Source organism: Chelmon rostratus, chromosome 9 (genome assembly GCF_017976325.1).
Source record: "Chelmon rostratus isolate fCheRos1 chromosome 9, fCheRos1.pri, whole genome shotgun sequence".
NCBI lineage: Eukaryota > Metazoa > Chordata > Actinopteri > Chaetodontiformes > Chaetodontidae > Chelmon > Chelmon rostratus.
This window is the reverse complement of record NC_055666.1, coordinates 19,539,707-19,558,267: the sequence shown is the minus strand read 5'-3', so window position 1 is coordinate 19,558,267 and position 18,561 is coordinate 19,539,707. Positions and strand designations below refer to the sequence as shown.

At 40.9% G+C, this 18,561-nt stretch overlaps 1 protein-coding gene across 5 annotated transcripts in view; it reads left to right on the top strand.

Moving 5' to 3' along the window:
• diaph2 (diaphanous-related formin 2) overlaps positions 1-18,561 on the top strand; it is a 369,056-nt gene that overhangs the window by 111,149 nt on the left and 239,346 nt on the right. For all 5 annotated transcript variants that reach the window (XM_041943749.1, XM_041943748.1, XM_041943750.1 and 2 more), the window contains 7 exons: positions 1,643-1,717; positions 1,807-1,876; positions 2,637-2,773; positions 6,159-6,267; positions 8,873-8,983; positions 10,616-10,728; positions 14,754-14,870. In XM_041943749.1, coding sequence (XP_041799683.1) covers positions 1,643-1,717; positions 1,807-1,876; positions 2,637-2,773; positions 6,159-6,267; positions 8,873-8,983; positions 10,616-10,728; positions 14,754-14,870 — 732 coding nt within the window. The remainder of the gene's footprint in view (positions 1-1,642; positions 1,718-1,806; positions 1,877-2,636; positions 2,774-6,158; positions 6,268-8,872; positions 8,984-10,615; positions 10,729-14,753; positions 14,871-18,561) is intronic.

Genomic DNA, 18,561 nt, shown 5'->3' with positions numbered 1-18,561 from the left:
GATAAAGATGTTACTACATGGACTCAAGAACACCTTGTAAAACCAGCAAATTATTCTGTTTTTTTTCTGTTTTACAGAATTTTGGAATCAGGGTTGTAATAACTACAGTAATGAGCAGCTTTGTTGTAACTACAGAAAGCAGACAGTGGAGGCAAAGAAATTCTCCGGAAAGATAGTGAGCATTTAGTCATAATTAGTACATTAAGGGATAAGATTAAGACACTTTTTGAAGGTAGAGAGAAACATGTTATGCATACATACTTCCTTGCAAAGCATGACATGATAATTATGTGGAACCTCCACTTGTCCTTATTGCAGCACAAAGCTTGTTTTTTCTCCAGTGCTGTTCTCACACAAACCTTGCTGAGGTCACACACCTTCCCCAAAATCTCATATTGCAGTTACGCTGCGTAATAAACAGAATTTCTCTTCGCAAATATTGGTTCCATTTCCAGCTCTCTGAAGACTGACATTACCATCATTACTAAGGAGCATAAACAAAGACTGTGGATTTACTGAATTGTGCTCCCTCAGCCATGTCGCCTCCTCTCCCTCTTTGTTGTCCCAGTCTCTCATTTACTCCTACCACCTCTGTATCACAAATACATATAACTGCATTATTATTCTGCAGTAAACTGAGCCAGTTGGTTCTTTCCTCTGTTATGGCCTTAAATATGTGCAGAGCACATGCTGGAAGGCAGCATTCAAACTGAAGGCTCATTGTCAACAGACGTTTATAAATTTACAACATTGTGATGTTTTGTTTTTATTAAGAAGACAGATCATCATTATACACTACACTAAATATCACTAAGTTACAAATAGGTTTTGCTTGTCTGCTAATGAAGTTTGAGTAATGGTAGGTGGGGGGGTCATAGCATGTGCTAATTTTGTCACAGATCAAAGAAATACCTCACCTCAACTTTTCAAGTTGCCTCAGGCAAATGCATCTCATCCCTAATTGAGGGTCTCTTCCGACTCACTGAGTCAATACAAATGACTTTAATACTCAAACCATTATTATTTCAAATTATTGTCAAAAAGGCGGGATAAATCATTGACTTATGCTCCGTTAATGTCAGAAAATTGCTCCATGCATTTTGCGTTATTGACAGTTAGGGCCTTGAAAACAAGTAATGCTAATGACATAATCTGGCTGTGACCACACTGTCCCTCCCACCCTCCTCCTGCCTCGCTCTTCCTCTATCTTAGACAAACGGGCTCATCTGCACTGGATCATTTGCCGTCTCCTGATACGCTGTGGTTTATAGCCAATTATCTCTTGCGATCCATTATCGATTACAGTGTTATCTCACTTGCATTGCTTAATCTTTTGGCACAGGAACATAGCAGCTCACAGGGGGGCCTGGATACAAACCGCTTAGCGATGGGAACACTAGTTAAGATGGATGGGTGTTCATTTGCTTGTAGATGGGTACAGTTTAAATGCACGCTCATTTGGACTGTATTGAGTATCAGAGAGGGCAGGGTGGACTGATTTCCTCTGAGGTTAACACAATATTGTTTGTGTTTGCTTCCATCTGTTGATCAGCGTGGCTTACAGTAAACCAGCCATCCACTTACGATTTTGTCTGAATATTGCAGAACTGATTTTTTTTTTTGTTTGTATGTGTCTTTCCAGTTGGGTCAACAACTTTGGCCATGAGGGTCTTGGTCTTCTCCTGGATGCTTTGGAGAAGCTGCTGGACAAGAAACAGTGAGTGATGGCCTGCAACATCCCATATCTGTCTAATTTAATTAGTAGCAGGTGCTGTTCATTTAATCACATTGTCCTTTTTTTTTCAGGCAAGAGAGTATTGATAAACGGAACCAGCATAAACTCATCCAATGCCTGAAAGCTTTCATGAACAATAAGGTCTGTATGAGTCAGTGATGAATTGATTGATCAGTGAATGATCCATGTCTGTATACCTGCATGGATGTAATCTTGAGCAACCTGATTCAAAAATAGTTGCCCTAAAATTTCAATATTAATTTTAATTCTGTTAGAATTATCTAGTTGAAGGTAATGTCTAGTGTTGTTTACAATAACTAAAAAGCACAAACAAGAGCAGAAGCCACTCTTTGTGCACTTACGTTAAACATCCTAGACATTTGTAATGATATTCCAAGCCTGCTTTGAGTCTGGACCCTGACAAGCCTGGGACAATGAGACAGTAAAGTGAAGCTAATTTTACCATTTCAAGCCCACGGTCTCAGATCTTTTAATTATCCTTTTTAGGAAGGTCTGGCTCATTTCTCAAAAGTGGCACACATTTCAAGGATAGATGAACTATTGATATTGCTTCCCCTAGAGTTAATCCCCACATGTGGTCATCTCTGCCCACTCCTTCAGTTGCGGGGAGACTAGAAGGTACGGGAGACTATAAGTATTTGTCCCTGTAGTCCTGTCCTGAATTGAATTAATTCATCATCCTCTCCATTTTTTTTCCCATGGCCTCGTTGTCCCTCCTTAAAAAAAAATTAAGGCTAACTATAATTTACGTACATTAGCGCTTCTTTGTGTAATTCATTTTTTACTTGAAGTGAAGGTTCCCCATGAATGCAAATGCTCTCATTATTTATACCCAATGGACCTTTTCTCCACCCTGCCTCCTCCTCTCCATGTCTAACAGTATGGACTGCAAAGGATCCTGGGAGACGAGCGGAGCCTGTTGTTGTTGGCCCGAGCGATTGACCCCAAACAGACCAACATGATGACAGAGATTGTCAAAATTCTCTCTGCGTTCTGTATTATTGGAGAAGAAAACATGTAAGTCGATGTCTAATTACCTGATAATTTGTCACATTCATTTTCACACATCTTGCTCTTGCAGACCTTCTCATATTTTTCATGCTATTAAAGAGACATCTCTAGACATCCCTATCATATGCTCACCCACTCAACATGTAAGGAAGTAATTTATTAAGTGTTGTGCACCGAAAGCTGCCCAGCCTGCACGTGCTTACAAGGCAGCAACAACACAACAAACGCGAGCAAGAATGTAGTGCAAGTGAAGAAATATAGCAGACCTCCATACATATCAAATCAAATCTGAACACAAAGCTGCTCCTGAGATGTTACAGCTGTAAGGCACAGACTGCATGTAAGTAAATTATGAATATATACATAAGATAAAGATTTTGTCACAGTTAAAGGGTCAGTACATGGATTTGAAAGCTTCATTTGGGTTTGCAGGGTTTTTGAGATATTTCATGTTTGACAAATGTCTCAAAACTTTTGCAAATAATTTTTTTTTCGTTACTTGTTTTACCACTTACAGCACCTAAGTTTAGGGAAGTACTGTAATGCGATGTGTATGAACTGACATTTAAGCATTCAAAGTTGTAAGTTTTCAAGTTCGAGGGACATATTTTTCCCATCTTTCTCGGTAAATCACGGCTGATATGGAAACGGCACAGCACCATTTCAAAATCCTGACTGATGAAAAAAAGAAAATGGGATGATGAAAGCGATATGGTCCATGCCTGCTATGTTTACATGCTCTGAAACAGCGAGAGGGAAGGCGACCGCTGCTTCTTGTAAACACTGAAATATCAGTATTTCTTCAATCTTCTCCCACTGGGTGGCATGTACTCAGACAGTGATTGGACCACATGCATACATGTTTACCCACCGTGAAACATACAATATGCTGCATTTACAGATGACCCCAGGCGGTATAGAAGTCTTTAGTGTCACATGGTCAGATGATGCAGTTCAGTCTCTTTAATGTGTTGAACTACTAAGTGTAGTTTGCCATGGACACACAACCTGTCTGACAGCTTATAAATTGGATTTAGGGGAGTGTTTTTTATTGTTTCCCACAGGGCCAGACTAGAATAACAATGGCGCTTCAAAGTCAGTCTGTATGCAGTGGTGGAAATAAACAAACCCACAAATTCTGTTGGAGAAGCTGAGTTCAGCAGTGTGTCTCACATCTTTGACCATCCAAATAGGCCTTTGTGCTTGTGGTTCTGTGACTGTCATGGTTTCCAAAATAAAAAGTGCAATCCAAAAGTGATAAATGTTAAAGTTGCAGAATGTCAAGGAGTGGGAGTCTTCCGATCAGTATTAACTAAATCCATTAACTTCAAGAGTATTCCTTTTTTCTATGGATTCAATTAGTAACTGCACCAAAAAATGGATATCCATGAAACAGTTTACTGTAACGGCATATAAATTATTTTTCTAAATATGATTTGCAATACTATGGGCACCAAAGGGCCTTTTAATATCTGGGGGTCAAGCATTTTTAGTTAAGAGCACAAATCTATGCAAATGCATCTTTAGATGTTGTGATGCTGTGCATTATTATATGAGGTGTCGTCCCTTTATTCCAGGTCAAAAAGGCTAACAATTCCCACACTAGCATGGGTAGAACAACCTGCTGCAGCCTCTGACACTGACACAGATGAAAATTCTGTCTGATCTTAGCAGGCAGTTGCTTTAATGTGTTCTGGATTCGGGTTGTACAAAGTTTACTCAGTGGACAAGTTTTACCAAACTGTCAATTCTTCGTCGGGGTCAAAGTAAAGACAACCAATCACATTAAGCTTGCTTAAGGTGTTTTTTTAATAGATAATTGCTCAGTCAGCTCAGTTCAGTTTTAAGTGTGACTTTTGCACATAGATGCAGTTGAATCTGTATATAATCAATGCATTGATGCAGTGAATGAGTAATTAGACCAGTTTGAATGTTGTCTATTACAGTCACCACTGCAACACTCAGATGCAGACTTCTGCTGCTTGCATGCAAACACACACACACTCACACACACACAAACTATATTTAACCAGATTTTGGGTGTATAGATAATAAAAGTCTCTTCCTCTCACTCACTCTCACTTTCCTTCTCTCTCACCATTCTCAAAGTATTCAAGAATAGGTTGAAGTAAACACGGAAATCTTTGCCGTGATCATAGCCCTGCATTAAAATGTACGTATCCTGTAGAAATGACAGCCAAAGGAGCTGAGGCGTCACTTTCTTCCTCAGAAACTTCTCTGCCTACCAGTGTTGTGACGCTGGCTCATGTTCAACACCCACTTCAGCTGACAGCATCAAAAGGGAACACGACAAGTTAAGCAGATCTATCTCGGCTGTTTTGAAGCGTCGTCTGAACTGGCTTTAAAGCTGCTCAGTATGCAGCTCCCCATGCTTGTCTGTGACTTTGTAACCCCTATCACAGAGCATGGCCGTTCCATTTATCTCTCTGTCAGGCTTGCTCCACACATACAGTCCTTTTGGTCAGACACATGATCTCCCTCACTCAAAAAGCAACTGTTTTCTTATGTTGTCATCCTCAAAGTGTTATTTTTTGGGGTTGATTTAATGTTATAAAAATGGCAGCAGCAATCCTTTTGCACACGCATCAATTGGCTGATCCCTACAGCTGATATTTCAATATTTGGCCGAGTGTGACTGTTTATTTCTTATTTATTTATGTTTTAGGATGGCAAGGGGGACTTATATATCAGTTCTTTTGTAGGAGTAAGAAGGTGGAGTTGAGTTGAGTTGAGTTTCTCAATTAATTATGACCACCTGTTACCAATTATTTTGTACGCATATTGTAAATCACTATTTATGTAGGTGCTCATAAGACATCAATTTGCTTTTATCGCAGTCCTGTGTGTGTGTTTGTGTGTTCAGCACAGAATTTCTCTTCCATTCAGAATTCAGTGGCTGAAATTGTCGAATGCTCTATTTAGCTGAGCTGCCTTGAGCCCTTGCAAGTACTCTAATTTGCTTACCTTCTCAATAGGTGTATTTGCACATTAGTCTGGCAGTCCCTGCAATAATGTGCACCCTTTCTCACCCAGCCAAATACACTCTGCCACAATTGCTTTTGACAACTGAACACATTTGCAGTAAAACCCTGTTTTTGTCTAACATCACCTTAGTAACAAGCACGATCTAGTCAAAATTGAACACCGCTGCAATAATAGACCAGATTGCATACAAAGAGATGGAAAGCAGCAGCTTTTTGTCAGGGTGACCATAGAGTGGCCGAGCAAATGTCCACACCAACACACAAGGGAAGATAAGATACATGGTGTTTGAGCTGGAAATTGTGAGTAAATGTCCTGTCAGTGAGGTGATAAAAGTGTTTGTTGACTTTTGTGTTGTGCCTGCTCCCTGTTCTCTGTTTTCTTCCAGCCTGGATAAGATTCTAGCTGCCATGACAATCGCTGCAGAGAGGAACAATAAAGAGAGATTTGCTTCAATTGTGGAGGGACTGGAGAACCACGAAGCCCAGCAGCTCCAGGTTGGGAATAGCACACCAAAAAGCAGTGAACATTAAATGTCTGAAATTCATTGTGCATCACGCACTCATCCCTGGCCTTTTGTTACATTCATTCTTTTGAAGGATAAAAGTGACCTTTATGGTCTGTGGCTAATACAGTCAACCACTCTTACGCTTCAGCACTGCTCTCAATACTGTGTTATTCTGTGATACAGCAAACATTTCAGGTTTGATTCACACTACCCAAAGTTAAAACGAAGCAAGCGACTTCTTAACAAAAGCAGCAGTTTTGCCATGTACAGTTGACAGAAAGCTGACACAGTCCAGTGTCATTCCCACAAACTCTGTGATGTCATGTGAAGCACATTTGATGCCAGGTAGGACTGAAATTGACAGTTGTGTCACTCCAGGGCCCATTGCACCTCCGCCGCAGCTGTCTTCATACATGAGTTTTTCTCTGCTTCTCTTCCTGTCTTTGGTTCGCTTGTCAACCCCAATGCACCTCTTGCACATGATGGGATGTGATCACTGGGCTATTGAAATGCACCCGGAGCTCCGTCACCACTGCTTTAATCAAAAACACCTGCCTCTACTGAACTGCCCCGTTCTTTTTGTGAACACCAGGAAAATGATAATAAGAAAGTAGAGATGTTGAGTTCCTCTCGGCTTTCTGTCTTCCTCCTCTCTTTTTCACATTTTCTCCTCCTCTCACTACCTTGCTCATTTTTCTCACCTCTGACAAATACCTTCTCTTGCTTTTTTCCACGCTGCTGTCAAGTTAGGTCTCAGAGGACACTTGAAAGGGCAACTAAAGCACCGTACCTCTCTTAATTTTCACTACTGTTCTTCAGTAGCAGGTGAAACTATGCAGCGGCAATAAAAACACCACTTAAAACATGTTTTTTGTAAAACCAAAAGCGGGGAATTACTTAAGGAATTACCCATTTTAACTGCAGGGATTGTGAAGTCATGAAGGAAAAGTCGTGAAGGAAACTGATGAGGCGGGTGGTGGAAGTGAAAGTAGATATTCTTTTATTAGGAGGCTGTTGTTTTTCCTTTAAATTTTGCCATTAATGAAATGAAGCTCTGCTAATTGTGAAGTAAATTAAAATGCTTTGCTGATGCAGGGGGTTCAAGGAAATTAATAGACTTTTTATCCAAAACCTGTGATGGGCTGTAAAACTAGACTTTGCTAATGTGATTAAAATGTGTTTTGCCGTAGTTTAGGCTATGCTCGTCCGCTGAGCACGAGAGAAACTCAACGTAAAAACTGTCCCAGCAGTGCCACTTTTAATTACGGTGTTTGGAACCACCCTATGGCACCACTGCAGCTCTGTAAACCCGACACAAATAATGCTCGCCGTCCCCAACACGGCCGCTTCCCACACAAAACATGACTGAGGTATGTTTGAGGTGCTTGATGTAAGTATCAATCTGTATGCAGGAGAAGAAAAAGAATTTTTCATGAGCTCCACGGCTTTCTTCACTCACATAAATTCTGTGAAGATTTGGTGGAGGTTCTTTTATGTATCTGGCCTCTGGTGGATACAGTAAAATGTCAGGTTTCAGTGCACAGATCTTGCTCACGGGCCCTCAAGCTTTTTTGGAACATGCCTGGCACTAGCACCACACACTCAATGGCGGCGCAGCCTTTACTGCAACAAGCGTGTGTTTTTTCCCAAGGGAAGATACAGCGTATTGTAGCTGTATCTCACAACATGCACCCGCCCACACCCATCTCCTGGCTAGCAAATTTGTTGTTGCTACAGCTTAATGCAACAGGAAAACAAGCCAATGCAGTTCATTTCTTTTGTTCTGCATTTTATCACACAGACTGATTTGATTGTCGCCCTCATCACATATGACTTACCGTGCAAACGAGTCAAAAAATATTTAGTGGGCAAAGCAAAACAGTGAGTGAAAAGAGAGTTGTTTCCTAGCGTATATGCAGATGGAATTACATGGAAGCATCTGCATTGGTTGCGTTAGAATAAAAATTTAAACCCAGAAAAATGATAAAACTGACCCAGGAAACCACACAGAATGAGCATTGTTGTGGCTCTTATTAAAAACACATACAAGCCAACAGTACAGGGTCAAGGTTTCAGAAGACAATGTTGCACATCGTCCATGGGAAACCTTCAGCCTGCTATTGATTGCCTGTTGAAGGAAAACTGTCTTATCCATTGCTTGCTCCCCTGAAACACCTTACTGCTCATTATAATTCATCAGTGATTTCCTCCTAACCTCCACCCAACACACACACAGAGAAGCACACACGCACACACACACACTTCGAGGCTTTTTCTTTACCAATAAATCCATCAATAATGCACATCTGCTCAGTAGACACACTAGACCTGTACTTTCTACCATCTCTCTGCTGGCCTCTCTCTTGCTATACTTTTCTGCCCTCATCCTTGCAATCCTTTTTCTCTACTTCTGGTTTTGGGAGTGGAATTTGAAGAATTATCCCTCCAAGACACATATTTATATTGCCGAGACCAGACACAAACTTTACAATTCAGTTACATAATCTTACATTGATATGTTTTGCAGGAAGTATCTTTTTTGCGTCTCATTTCCTGTCTTTCGCTGTCTGTCTTTTTGTCTGTCCACTCCACAGGTTGCTTGCATGCAGCTGATCAATGCCCTGGTCACCTCCCCTGATGACCTGGACTTCAGGATACATCTACGCAATGAGTTCTTAAGATGTGGCCTCAAGAAGATCCTACCAGTGAGTTCTCAGACAGCACATGGTTCCGTTAATCACATCTAAGTCTGTCTAATTGTCCAACATTGATGAAATACAAAATAACATGATTTCTTAGACAATAGTTAACACATGGCCAAACAGCATTTTCACTTATGCTACAGCTTCAAAATACATGCGATACAGGTGTTTTTATGTAATTGTGTTAAGAAACATTCAGTCATTAAAATTAAATAATTTCATTTCATGTGAATCCTCTGCACAAGATGACACAAGCGACATAACTAAAAATAGGTTTTATTTTTATTAATTTAAGTCGTGGTGGTGGTAGAAGTCACAGCAGCTCGTGCCATGTGCGGTGCAGTGCCAGCACCTCATCGCACAGGTCGTCCTCGCATCATTATCAGCAAACCTACGCATCTTCACATGAGGCGAAGGCAAATGAGCTCCAGCTCATCACTCAAGCTCTCATTTGTAGCGAGCGGGGTGAACGTGTCAGAGAGCCAGTTGTTAATAAGTCATCCCAGCTGCTCCTGTTGATTATTACTGTCATTACTTTAATTATCTTCAATTCTGCCCCCTGATATGAAAGAGTCTCAGTGTACAGTCATTTATGAATGCCACGTTCGCCGCTTTTTAATGCCGACATTCAAACTGACAGTCTTTCATCTAATTATGAGTTATGCTCAGGAGTCAGCGTAGCTGTTGGCAAAGAAAAAGTGAACTCCACCGAAAGAGAAGGTACATTTGTTTTGTTCTCATAGTCCTTGACACATGTATTTGCCCCCTCCACCCCCCTCCTTTTTTTTTTGTGGTGGCATTGTGCACCTCCCTCCGAACCAGTGTTGCTTAAGACAGATGGTGCACCCAAAAAACAGTGCAGGGTGATTGATACCTGCAGAAATTGGGTTACATTTGGCTCTGTCTCCGTCTGTAAACTCTGCTGCCGGTGATTCATAGAGAAGTGGTAAAGAGCACTGCTGTAGCCCCTCGTGGCTGGAACAGGTGTGCAGGAATAGGTACTGTCTGGAATACCTAGTGAGAGCGTTCAGGGCGTCTCAGTTCCTAGTTTCGTAATTTTTTATAACAGGCCTGATTACCACTGACATGTAGAAGCTAGATTAAACAATGCAAACACTAGGGTAATACATTGTTACAAGCAATATCTAAACGATTCCTTGCAGGTGCCACTATTTATCATAATCAACGACCTTGATTCCAGCAGAGTTGGGATGCTGCATAAAACATAAATAAAACAGTGATAGCTTGCTAACACATTCTCAATTTAAAACAAATATATTTTAAGTTTGACCTCATCAAATTGTTGTGGAATGCTCCAAAAACACCTGTTTGGAACATTCCACAGGTGAACAGGTCCACTGGTAACAGGTGACAGTATCATGATTGGGTATGAAAGGCGCATCCTGGAAAAGCTCAGTTGTTCACAAGCAGGGATGGTGCACATGATTATATAAAGGATGTTACTACATGAGCTCACCAACTGTTGTTGGTTTTGTTTGCAACTGAAAGTATTCTGTTTTTATTTCAGTTTTACACAGTGTCCCAACTTTTTTGGACTCTGGGTTTTACATTGCAAGGTGATGTTTATATAACCTCAGATTTTCAGCAATCTCCTGTATATCAAACTCATTCTAGGAGCTAAAAGAGACCGAGGAGCTGGACATCCAGCTGAAGGTGTTCAACGAGAACAAGGAGGAGGACTCTATTGAGCTCTCCCATCGCCTGGATGACATCCGAGCTGAGATGGAATATCCTTTTGTCGGCCCTCTGTGTGAATATACAGATGAATAGACATGCAGAAGTTGCAGTGAGGGATGAGTGTATATTGTGGGTTTGGTCAAGCTTTACAGACTAAAGCCCCTCGTGGCTTGGTTCATTAGAGAAGGCTTTGAGGAGCCAGAGCACAATATCCAGCTCCATCACTGACCAGGTATACTAGGTAAATAACCCTGTCATCTTAACCTCCTGCCTCTTCACTCTTCTTTTTATTTACTCTTCTCCTCCTCTGTGCTCCTCTTCACTTTTTGTCCTTTGTCTGTTAGTGTTGGGTTAAGTAGGACTGTGGTGTGTGTGCAGCTTAAGAAGAGTATATCAAACAGACATGCTTTCCTGTTCTTACCATTTACTATGCTCAGAATACAATTAAACCTTTTTATGTGGATTCATAGTATATTATATAGTCGAAGTTTCTTCTGTTCAGTTACTGTCACTCCTTGTTTTTCTGTTCCACTTTCAAAAAGTCCTGCTCTCAGCCAATGTCCATTTAACTCCAAACATGCAGAGTAGAAGTTGATAAGGTGAGCAGTAATTTAGTCCAGAGTTGGGAACTTCTTGAAGCGTCCCAGGGAAGAACCTTTTAATAATTCACAAATCTTCTCTGAGGCTATGTATGAATGGCTGACACTGTGAGCAGACAAACCAGACGCTGACATTGTTATGCAGATGTTCATTCCCACAACCTTTTTCTTCTTCCACCAAACCCCACGGTTCTAGTGCTGGCACAAAGTGCTGCTGTGAGTGACAGTTTCTGTTGACACATGTAGGTGACTGGAGGAGGTTGTGTGTGTGTGTGTGTGTGTGTGTGTGTGTGTGTGTGTGTGTGTGTGTGCGTGTGCGTGTGTGCGTGGAGAGAAGATGGAGAGAAAAAAACTGCACCTGGATTAATGATGTGCTTGAGCAGGTTCACAAATGAGGAAGGCCTAATGTTTGTTTCCAAGGACAATGTGGTATTGATCCGCGAGCTCTGAGCATGATTCGAATGCCCAGGCTACCCTTTGTCCCTTTGCTTAGAACACACACACGCACGCACGCACGCACGCACGCACGCACGCACGCACGCACGCACGCACGCACGCACGCACACACACACACACACACACATGCCTATGTGCATGATAACACGCAGGTAGTACCTCCACTACCTGAACATTGCATGTGTCTTGTTTCTCTCTGCAGTTTCATGAATATTAACCTGAAGAGGCTCGCCTCCTCTGTGTCCGGCCCGGGTCCAGGTGCCGAGGAGGTGACTCCAGGCCACTAATGAATATTAATGAGCTGTTGAATGGTGATTGATTGACCCCACTACTGACTGGGCTACGTCACACTTGACTACCACTCATGTTTATTCATTATTTGGAGAGGGAGTGTAAAGAGAGAGAGACGGAGAGCAAGAATGAGAGCGTAGAGGGGGGTGTCATCGAATGGATTGGCATTCTACATTAGGTTTATGTCTGCAGCTTAGTGATAGATGAAGCTAGTTGGATACTTTCCCAGTCTGAGCTCCTTCTCATGTCCTCTCAAATGCTGCTGTGGCGAGGCTATAATTGAATCTCACTGGATTGGTAATTCTCCCAGGCTTCATTCTCGGCTAATACAAGGGAGGGAAATGATACTGTGGAGGATCCTGTATTCCCATCCCTCTCTCTCTAAAAATTTGATATGGGATAGGAGTTTAATTACAGACATTGTTGAAATTAATAGGAAAAGTGTCAAACAGTATTTAAAAGAATTGATCTCCTCCAATTGCTGTGGCTGCAGATTGTTTTATGTGGATGACAGTATGGGAAATGGAGAATGCAGTCAGCTGCTGTTTTTTTTTATCGAGGAAATAAATGATCTGAATTATTGATAGTCTCTTACACAGTCATCCCTCATTAGCTGTTGATGAAACCTGACAAATTATATTAGGAAACAAATAAAGCATTGACAAAATCCTCTGATTAACCTTTAAAAAATGTGTTAGTTGGACCCCTCTAATCTCCTGTGGGTTTTGGACGCATAACATTAAGTGTATAGCCATGAAATCAGCTGTTACCACACATTAGTACTCGTAGAAATATTAGTGTTGCTCTGGTGCTCTGTTTAGTCTTAATTTGGCTTTAATTTTGTCTCAATCCTCAAGCTCCGGCACCTCAAAATCACAACAATCTGTTTTCATCATCTGTTTTTGCATGTGCATTTCAATATTTTCTGTTCAGAAAATAGAAGGGAGGGGAATCACAACATTTGCTGCCACAGTGTTGAAAATGTCACTCCACTGCTTTGCAGCCGGTATGTTGTGCTAAGTAAATATTTTAGCTCATGTCAAGATCTGCACTTCGTGATATGATGGCAATCAGGTTTTCATCTCTGTGAGCTTAACAGGGCACCGTCTCCTTGGTCTTCTGTTTTTTCTGCATGTGTGCACATATCTGAGAGGCTTATTTTACTTTTTCAAACAAGATGAGTCTCCATGGGGAAATCCTCCTTTCTCAAGTAAACAAATTAAATAGGCTCCAAATCATTCATTTTCCTGGGTTCTTTACTTCTTAGAGCTGCACTTTTAGGAAGCTATTAGAAGTTTGAGAAACATAAATTTAATTATTTCTGAATTAGCGTTGTACAGCAAATCAGCCATTAATGTAGAAATTGCTTTTTGAAATATGTCTAACGTATAGGTACATGTGTATCTTCTTCTATACTGTATGCTGCATTGTTCTTGCATTTGTTTTTAAATATTAGAGTGCAAAATGAATTTAGCATTAAAAAAAGGGGGGGTTGAAAAAACAGCAGGGGTTGGAGGCCATAGCATTGTGGAACATAGTCAGTGTGTTGGGGAATCCAAATAAATTGCGAATAACAGGGCTGTTTTAATGTGACTAAGGTGTGTGCTGCATTTCAGATTGTGTCTGTCTACCTGATAATTAATCCTAAAAGACAAAAACTCATTAGTTGCTACAATTCCAAGTCGAGAGAACCGTACATGTGCTGAAGGCGAATCAACAAATTTCCTCTTTAACAACGATCTTCCTATGCAACATACTTGCTGTGTGAAACCAGTCTGCTAGAGGTGTAGGGAGGTTGCTTAGCAGCGATGGATCCCCGAGAACATATAGACTATGTGTAAGGAATATGTAGGCCTGTGATCTGCATTGTATTTTCACGAACAGCACACCCTTACGTCTGTATGAAAGTGGACCACGGTCATCCACACGTCTCCAGCAAATGGAGATATCTAAGTTTAACTGTATGCATTCTTGTCGATGCTCTTGCATTGTTGAAGCAGAGTTAATATCAAAGATTTTGTGTTTTGTGGAATAAGAGGCATCACTAACAGTCACTTTTTAAAAACAAATACCCAGCAAATAATCAAGAAATATATGTAGTGTGGGGAGGAATAGAAGGACTGAGTCTGATATAACATCTGTTTTAGATGTCAAAGCCATCACTGCTTCCTCTTGGGGAAAGCAAACATAAGACACATAATCAATACCTTTTGCAAATTTAATAACATGAATTTTCGCTCCTGAGTACATGTCACTTTCAATCGGAAAACTGAATCTCAGCCATATTTTTGCCCTCTGAATGATCGGCTCCCCATCATTCTTTCCTTAAACATTCAACACTGGTGAGTTTTTCATGTAATTAATTTCCTCTATTCTGAAAGGTTTGGAGTGACAGGTAAGCCAGAGGGAGCATTCTTTTATTGCCAATCCCCCTCCTCAACTTAGCTGTTTACACTGTTTTAGCTCCCCGGAGAGAGAGAGTAGATAAGAGGAATCACATCTCCGTTTGCTTTTGCACAGTGATGCCTGTCAGAAAACCTGAGGTGAGGAACTGGGGAAAATAGATATGTATTTATAAAGGAAACGAGAGCTAATACAATTTAAATGTTTGCAAGGAGGTTAGCGTACCTGAGTAATGAACTCATACTGAGAAGTTTATGAGAATTAACTTAGAAACCTAAACAATAACAGTGCACATGAAGTTGTTTTCCTTAACCTTGCTCCTGTACTGATATGAATGAGGTTTACCATCTCTTGTCCAACATGGTGAAAGACACCGGCTCAGAGACCTTCTTCCTGTCAATCCTCCAGCACCTATTGCTTATCAGGAATGACTATTACGTCAGGTAAGTTCTGTCTAAATTTAACATACCACTGGCTTTTTATTGACTGATGGCCTCATGATGCTTTCCCATGTCTATGTGTTTGGACAGTCTTAGTTTTGTGTGTGTTTTTTTTAACAGTAGACATGAAACACCCCATACATCACTCTGAACTTACTTCTTCATTACTTCCAGGAAGTAGTTATTTCCTCTGCGGGTTAGTCCGACATATCTTGGAAAGTAAAAGCCTGGTTGAAATGTTTTTCTCCAAAAAGTAAGAGACCTATTAATTTTTAAAAGGAAGCTTGAACCACCTTTAAATTTCCACAACTTTTGTGTCATTTTCCCACAACTGTTGCCTGCGAGAGCAACGCCTCTTCGCTCGCCTCTCTTATTCATTCACTCAGCATCGACTTTTAAGGCTGTCTGAGCGGAGAAAATGAGATTTGCAGTCAGGTGAAACACAAAACACACACTCACTTATAAACATAACAAATATGCACAAAATGCAAAAACAAGTGCTAAAACCCAGCATATAAGCCTGTGTAAAACAATGTGGATCAGGTGGCAGCAATAATATAAAACCTGGAGTACGTCCAATCCAGTCATCAACGATTAAGACAACATCTCTATTGACCCCACCAATTCTATTCACATTGACTGATGATTAGCCTATCAGCCTCATAGGAGTTGATGGAGATGGCATGAGCTCTATTCTGGAGCTTCAGGTGTTGCCTGGCCGGAGTTGAAGATGAGTACAAACTGTTAAAAACTGCGTCCACACCGCATCTTCTTTGGAGGAATTACTTAATTAACCACGCTGGGTTAAAACCTGTTTGTCTGTTGAACTTGCGACCACACCCATGTTAGCTTTGCCGAGTAGTGCACAGGCACAAGCCTCTATACAAACACTGGAAGTGACAACACACAAGGTATAAGAGAAGGGATAATGATCTGTATTTTTGAAATATTGAGTGATTTTGAACTGTTTTTGCTTTGCCTTTGAAGACCAAATATGTCAGTGACTGGACACGAAGGCCGCCAGTCCACTGAATAGAGTGACACTGATGAAGTCACTGCTGTGTCAGACCTTTTTTGCAGAAATAAGACTTAAAAAAAAGAAAGTTGGATGAGGATGAGAGGAGGAAGATGAATTTACCATAGACAAGTTGCTGTTCCCTTGGAGTTATGAATAATGCATTCCTCATCTGTTCGTAGGATGTGAGAAATAGAATTCACATTAACCAGCTAGTGCGGCCACGTCCACCTCAGCTCCAGTGTCCGTGTCCCCCTGTGTAAGCCAGCAATAAGAAGGGATCAGTACTGCTCTATAAATATACTGATGGTCTTTTTAAAGATATGTTTTTGAATTTTTTTTTTTTTATCCAGCCTCCATCACAAATGCAAGGACACACCCACACATGGGCACACACAAACGTTAACACCAGAAAATCATCCTGTCTAAGGCATCTTATTCCCCATACATCACAGCTGTGTGAGTTAGGGTGATGGAAGATGCAGTCATATAATACATGCAGCCATTTACAATAGATACTGTCTAGCTTTTTTTTTTCACTATTTGCCCTTAAAATAACCATCTTTTCATGTTGTGGTCAAAATGGGGTGTATGTGAAATAGCATAGCATGTATTTAATATTTCGCCTGCTTTGAACCAAAAATAGGCAGATCAGAGGATGTGTGGTAGCAATGCGTGGCTCTAGTTGGAATCATTTACTGGTGGCAGGTATGTTGTTTAAATGTGTGACAGACTTTGGCTTTGTGATCAAAGGAATGCATGTGTGCTCATAATATTCTATCTAAAGTAAGGGATTAAGTTGTTTTTTATCATTGTGTGTACTGGAATTGATAACACACTCGGTACCTTGATTTGTGTGTCAAATAATAATCTACATTAAATGATAATTAAATAATATAATTAGTATTCTAATAGCTCTAAGATGGTCTACAGTGGGCAAACTGTTGAAGTGCTCTGTCTACTGTCATTCCTCCTAACACAACATTAGTTGTTGCACTCCCCTCCGGGGCTTGGTTTATTTTTGATAATTAATCTCTTACTGCAAGCCTAATGAATGGGAGCACATCAAACCCACCCAGTAAATATAGCGCAGATCTGCTCTTTTGGAGCCTGGTGATATGGGGATTACACTGGTTATGTGGAGCAGAGCTGGATCAAGTGGCTGGGGCTGTGCTGAACTGCAAGCTATCATTGGAAGAAATGAAGGTGCCAAAGTAAAAGAAGAGGTGGGGAAGGATGCAGGGGACATATGCTAGCTTCTGGAGCCCAGCCCTGCCCACTGTGGAGGGGCCTGACAGTTCTGGGTCACTCTCTCCGTCTCCAGTTATCTCCACCCAGCCCCTATCTGCTCGGTGGTGGCGGAGGATGGAGGACGAAGGGAAAATAGGGCGGCTTATTGAGATAATAATGTGGTGTACATTGGTGACAGTTGTAAGCCGAGTGCCACAGTGCTTAAGCCATGCAGGGCGATGTGTGAGCTTTCACTAGCTTGTTCCAATCATGAGTGGGCGAATCCGCCAGCTCAAGCTTAATGTATGGCATTTCATGCTTTCAAAACAGTGCACCTAAATGCTGATTTATTCTTATTTGCTTTGGCTCAGAATTTTGTGTTCTTTCATATTTCTGTTCATAACATGATATGGCCTGTCCACCCACGAGTTACCAACAGAACATAGCCTTTGAATTTATGGGCAGAGTTAGAGTAAAGGCTCAGAAATAAACTTCATTTAATGTTTTTATTTTTAATTATAGTTTTTTTTTTTTAAATAACAAGTTCATCACATTCCTTTTTATTTCGACAGATTCTTGGATATATGTCCAATTTTTGGTATTACCCAAAATTAACCCACCCGACAGCAGACGCTTTGTTCACAGCTCTGCCTGCTCACATCAATTATTACATCTTAGTTACATTAGTGCTCCTTCCCCTTCGTGCTTTCATGCAGAGCCGTCAGACGGGCAGGCTTTGATCAGACTTTGAGTGCCTTATCTGCATCAGAGTTGTCATAAAATCCCCTCTGAATCTCTCAATTTCAGTTATTATCATATTAATCTATTGGACAATTTCAAGAAGTTAAAATGTCGTTGAACCGCAGCATCTTGGCCATGCAGGGATTTGTGGATCTTCAGTGTGAACTCAAACAGGAGTGTGCAAAGATAGCATTGTTTCCTAAACTAAGAACATAATTTCTGTAAATTAAAGGGACATCTGCTGCCACTGGAAGCACATGTGGAGTGTCGTACTGTATATTTCTGCTGTGGGGCTCTGTGTGTGTTATTTTGAAAATGAGATGCAGTTGGTGTGATCATTGAATCGGTAGGCTGTCTCCGCCTCAGCTTCTAATACTTTACTCCTCCTACAAGTAATGTAATCATTGCGCTCCGCCAGATTTCATAGCCCTGTACCAGAATTGTCCAGCCGTTTACACAAATGCAACAATTAGCTGGTCCCACCCACATGCAGTTGTGATTGTTGTTCCTGGTTCACACTTTTTTTTTTTTTTTACACAGTATTATTCATGAGCATCTTTAAGGGTCAGTGTTCAACATGTATCACCTCGGTTCAAGTCTCAGCTTCCAATTTAAAACTAATTGATCTGAGTCTTTAAGGAATGAAAAGCAAGTTTTTATCCATTGCGAATTTAAACATTAACTTCTGGTCAATGTCATGCTTAGAAA